This window comes from Mytilus trossulus, chromosome 7, assembly GCF_036588685.1.
Source record: "Mytilus trossulus isolate FHL-02 chromosome 7, PNRI_Mtr1.1.1.hap1, whole genome shotgun sequence".
NCBI lineage: Eukaryota > Metazoa > Mollusca > Bivalvia > Mytilida > Mytilidae > Mytilus > Mytilus trossulus.
Genome location: NC_086379.1, coordinates 68,648,412 through 68,654,411, shown reverse-complemented (window position 1 = coordinate 68,654,411; position 6,000 = coordinate 68,648,412). Strand labels below are relative to the sequence as shown.

General features: G+C 32.0%; 1 protein-coding gene across 1 annotated transcript in view; it reads right to left on the bottom strand.

Annotated features, from left to right (window-relative positions):
* Positions 1 to 266: 266 nt before the first annotated feature.
* Positions 267 to 6,000, bottom strand: part of LOC134725666 (DNA-dependent protein kinase catalytic subunit-like) — a 93,115-nt gene continuing 87,381 nt past the window's right edge. The window contains exons 91-94 of the mRNA XM_063589679.1: positions 5,640 to 5,828; positions 4,503 to 4,551; positions 3,565 to 3,664; positions 267 to 1,775 (exon numbers count right to left, since the gene is read on the bottom strand). Of these exons, the coding sequence (XP_063445749.1) occupies positions 1,559 to 1,775; positions 3,565 to 3,664; positions 4,503 to 4,551; positions 5,640 to 5,828 (555 nt within the window). The 3' untranslated portion in view covers positions 267 to 1,558. The remainder of the gene's footprint in view (positions 1,776 to 3,564; positions 3,665 to 4,502; positions 4,552 to 5,639; positions 5,829 to 6,000) is intronic.

The window sequence follows — 6,000 nt, the reverse complement described above, 5'->3', positions numbered from 1 at the left end:
GCAATGCCCCCAAATGCATGACATGATGACACTGTTGAAGGATTTTTGTCTTCATTGGTGTTAAAATATCTCTTAAATATCATCAACCAAAACTACTAAAGTAACTCACAGTTTTTCAAACCTGGAATTAAACATACTCCTAATAGAAAGGTTCATTTGAAATCTAAATGCTAGCACCACATCAGCAATTAATGTATCTTGACAGATATAGCTTATACTAGCTCTCGGAGCTTAAAGTGGTAATGTCTTATATATAACTAACCAGCTGGGAGTTTCAACTATTTTATTAAAATTCTTTATGACAAAACACTACAATCTGTAATATAAACTTTAACAAAAAAACGTGTAAAGCAATTCATTATAGTTGTAAAATTATACAATAGCACTACATAATGACTTTGATCACATTAAAAAAAATCAAATCAAAATTAAAGAGTAATTCTCAGGTCTTTCTTGGTTTAGTGACAAACAGGTATTGCTCATTAACTATGTAAAACATATGGCAAACTTTTAAAGAAACTGTGTGGCACAAAATGTAACTATATAAAAATACATGATTATCTATTTAATCAATACAACAAAAATCTGTCACAACAAAGATAAGTCCTTCCAAAAATTGATAATATAATATGTACCAATCTTTATCATTCTTATTCAGATTAACTATTGAATTTCAATAACACAGTATGAATACCAATGTAAAAGTTAACTATATAATTCAGTTTTAAGTTTAGATAATAATACTTGCTGGCTTTATGCAAAAATACATGATTCTCTTAATTTCTTCCTCATAGAGGTTTTTAAATTATTTTTATGCATAATGAAGAATCCCTCATCTAAATGTTATTTTGTTAAAGCTAAGTAATCATTTATTTAAGATTGGTATCTTCTATTGTTTATTGTTAGATTTTTGTTAAAAAAAACATAGCACAGGAATCAGTGTGAGACTTCACATTTTGACAAATAAAATGTTAACATTTAATGCATAGTTCATTGTCAAAAATATCTCACATGATTGTTTAAATGATCAAATACTACACTTATCAGAAAGAAGTCAATATAATACAATGTATTCATAAAATAGTGTGAACTATCTACAGTATATAGACATTCTATATAAATACATGATTTTACAAAAAATGTAATTCAGAATATGAGGAAAATTCCAAGCTAAAAAAAAAACCAGTATTAACAGTACTAGTCTAGAACAAATGAACTGAAAAAAATATTTATTTTTATAACAAAATAAAGGGTATACACATGTTCTGCTTTAGCTGAATTGATTATGATTGAATACTAGGTTTAAAATCTGCCTTCATGTATTACAAAATTCTAATAATGAAACTGAAACATGAGGTAGGTCAAATGTGTCAGACAGACATGTAGCCTTTCAAGACAGTTGATTTTATTCTTTGCATTTTCTGATGAATGACTATATGATTAATAAAGCAGTCTTTTCATTAAAGGGGGATTTCCCTTATGTCACAACAATAATACATCAAATACAGTTTTATACACAATATAACAATTTCACTAACAAGTTTGAAGGTCAGAACTATCACATCCAAGGTTCCCAGCCAGCGTAAGTTCTACCTAGGATATTTGGATCAGTAGCTTGGTCTATCAGTGCTGCCACCTGTTGTTCTACAGATAATCCCTGATCAGGTAACTGGGATCGGATATTGTCCTTTGGATCACCAAGAGCTACATTCTCAAATGCTTTTAACGCCTTTGAAAAATGCCCATGTCTCTTTTCTCCAAGTTTTAATTCATCTCTGAAAAAATAACAAAATTTTGTTTTAAAGGAAATTAAATCCTTGATAAGTTAAACTAGAGGCTCTAAAGAGCCTGTGTCGCTCACCTTGGTTTATGTGAATATTAAACATTGGACACAGATGGATTCATGCCAAAATTGTGTTTTGGTGATGGTGATGTGCTTGTAGATCTTACTTTACTAAACATTCTTGCTACCTACAATTAACTCTATCTATAACAGTAGTTTCTGTGAAAAATGTTAGTGAAAATCTACAAATGTTATGAAAATTGTTAAAAATTGACTATGAAGGGCAATAACTCCTTAGGGGGTCAATTGACTATTTTGGTCATGGTGACTTATTTTTAGTTCTACCTTTGCTGTACATTATTGCTGTTAACAGTTTATCTCTATCTATAATAATATTCAAGATAATAACCAAAAACAGCAAAAATTTCCTTAAAATTACCAATTCAGGGGCAGCAACCTAACAACGGAATGTCTGATTCATCTGAAAATTTCAGGGCAGATAGATCTTAACCTGATAAACAATTTTACCTCTTGTCAGATTTGCTCTAAATGCTTTGGTTTTTGAGTTATAAGCCACAAAAACTGCATTCTACCCCATATGTTCTATTTTTAGCGGTGGTGGCCATCTTGGTTGGTTGGCCAGGTCACCGGACACAATTTTTAAACTAGATACCCCAATGATGATTGTGGTCAAGTTTGGTTAAATTTGGCCCAGTAGTTTCAGGAGAAGATTTTTGTAAAAGTTAACGCAGGACGACGACGACGACGACGGACGCCAAGTGATGAGAAAAGCTCACTTGGCCCTGTGGGCCAGGTGAGCTAAAAAAGTTCACAATATGATGAATAGTTAAGGTAAGCATCTCATAAGGAACATTCATGCCATGTTTGGTTTCATTCCATTCAGTGGTTCTCTAAAAGAAGACATTTGTATATATTTCGCATAGGGTCCTATGTTAAACTAAGTCCCCCGCTGGCGGCCATCATGGATAATGGATGGGCTACAAAGTAACAACACTTGGTCAGCACCTCATAACGATCATTCATGCCATATTTGGTTTCATTCCATTCAGTGGTTCTCTAAGAGAAGTCATTTGTATGCTTTTTCCATTGGGTCCTATGTTAAACTAAGTCCCCCGCCAGCAGCCATCTTAGATGTTGGATCAGCTACGAAGTAACTATACTTGATCAGCACTCATGAGGAACATTCATGCCATGTTTAGTTTTATTCCATCCAGTGGTTCTCTAAAAGAAGTCATTTGTATGCATTTCCCGTAGGTTCCTATGTTAAACAAAGTCACCCGCTGGCGGCCATCTTGGATGATGGATCGGCTACAAAGTAACAACACTTGGTCAGCACCTCATAAGGAACATTCATGCCATGTTTGGTTTCATTTCATTCAGCGGTTCTCTAGAAGAAGTTTAAAGTGTAAAAAGTTAACAAAGAAGACGACGGACGACAGACGCCAAGTGGTGAGAAAAGCTCACTCGGCCCTTTGGGCCAGGTGAGCTAAAAAGAGTATATACATATCAATCCATTTTTCAATTTGAAATAAGTGTGTTGAATCTGGTGTGTTTTAGAATGAGATTTTCATATAACCACTCAGTTTAAAGCCTAAATATCACACACAACCTTATTTCAATAGGTTGTTATTTTCTCTCATTCAAGACTCTATTTCTGATTGACTAGCTCTGTCTTTTGCTCTTATATTATGTATAAGAATAAATGACCTACTTAGAAGCTCACTCATAAAAAAAGTTATGTTAGGGGAGATAATACAAACCTTGTTATTATTCTTGGGTTATGTCCCTTCATTTTCCGAAGTGCATATTGGACTTTTTGTTTTGGGAACCAAGATGTATCTTCTTCAGTTTCTTCAATAGCTGAAATTTAAAAAAAAATGACAGAAATACAAAAACAGGTTGCCTTTACTGGTCTTACACCAAAGTTAAATAATTAAACATAAAGCAACATCTTTCTACATAACTTGAACAAAAGATGGACCATTATAATAATTAAAGTCTGCAGTCATCATGACCCTTCAAATCTTAAAAATAAGTGCCCAACAAATTAAAAGATGCATGAAATTACAAAATTGACAAATGCAATGAGTTCTTTCAAATTCTACAAACATAAACTGAAAATTTCCACAATCAAAGCAAACCACATTTAATGTATTGGGATGAAATATAGGGGTATCCATTTTGGTGAGCAGTAAAAACAGTTACAATCCAGAAATGTAAATTAAGTTTGTGAATGATACCTCATTCTATAAAAACTTGTAATACAGCTACCCACATGTTTGGTCCAATCCTCAGAGTAGAATCAAATAAGTGATCAAAAACACACCAGAAAAGATATGCTTGTAGTTAGTGTTACAAAATGTGCAAGTGGAGGTACCATGACTATTGATGTACACATATTATTTCTTCATTTACTGTGGATTCGTTTATTTTTGTGGGTATCATTTTTTGTGTATTGAGGAAAATTTTTGTGGTTATTTGATTATTGGGTTTTGCCTCTCACTTCATACAAAGCCTATATAAAATTTGTTATTCGTTGAACATTTGAATTTGTAGTTTACCTATACCTACGAAACCCACCAAAAATTTATATACAATGGATAAGAATGAATTCACAGTATACGCCATTCCTATAAATACCTATTTTCAAGGGTGTATTCAATAATATTGTTCATGCTATGGAAATAAACTGAATTACCTTCAATGGAATCTTCACCCATGGCCTGTTTTTGTTTCTCTGCATTTATCTGTAAAAGTGAAATGAAATTCCAATATGACGTGCTTCTTTCCCATTGTGAATAAATCCATCATCTAAATCCAATAAAATTTGTTTGTACATGCATATATTGACTACTGCAGAATAACAAATTTTATCAAATTGGCATGCATTTAATATATTTCATTAATTCAAAACACTTCCAAACTCTTAAATGATGCTTATGTTTTTACCAATTCATTTATTATAAGTGTAATGTGTTGCATTTCAAAATTGACGTATCTGACCTAGATACGACAACCGTTCACGCTGGCTGTTCAAACTCCTCCCCCTGAAAAATCACAGTGCAAGTCGATTGCTTCTTTACCAAAAAAAAAAAGTAGGTTCATGGAAGAGCCTACACAAACACTATACACTTATACAAATCAGACACAGAAATTAACTTAATTGTCCTAATATGAAATGAAATAAGTGATGCAAGCTATACTTTATTGTAGTTTTAACATGGGTAGGCATTATATTCGTGTTATTTTAGCCCTCACTATCACTGGGGCAAAATTTATCACTAATATAATATATAGTATAGCTTGCATCAATTGTCCTTAACTAAGTTACTGCAGTTTCACATTTATTGTATTTCTATCAAATATATACCAGTTGTATTCCTTTCTAATAAGAGAAACAATAGGGTTTTTTCTAATGCCTAGCTTGCATTACCAGTATTAATACAAATTTTACATTAAAAAATATCAGTAATTAACCTCTAATATTAAGATAATGAATATATTTTTGACTGTGTTTTTGTTTTTTTTGGGTGATACATTATCTTTCTTCTATTTCAATTACTTTCTTGACAATGGATTTCTTCTTCTAATTTTAGGTAAAGGGTATCTAAAAGCTTTAAAAGTGTTCTGTTGTAGTGATATATTTCTGGAATGATTATATGGGATATCACATAGACAAGTTCATACATTATGAATTGAGTTCAATCTAGAAAGGTTTGTACTGCTCAGTATTGAAGTTCTCTGTGTGGGCTTCTGTACATTACGGTTTTAATACCAGTTTCATTTTGTAACCATAAAACATGATTTCTTGAAAAATCATTCACATAACACATACCTGCCAATCAAGTGATGGTTCTTTAATGAATATATCCATAGTATTGAGTAATAGATCATAGTCTTCTCGTAAAGCTCTAAGTGTATGTATCATTGTACTCTCCATAAGTCCTTTCTCTTGTAAAGGCATCATCAGGTTACAGATTTGTCTGGTTAGACGGAATGGCATTAGTTCTGGGATTGGTAGGAACTGAAATATTAAAACATTAATTACAGGTAGGAATTGAAATATAAAGCAGTAATCCCAAACAAATGAATCTTATGATAAATATATATATAATTTAAAAAGTCTAGTATTCCAAAAATAATTTACTTGCATAAAGGCTGTCAGAAATGCTATATATTTTATTAGCTGACTATCT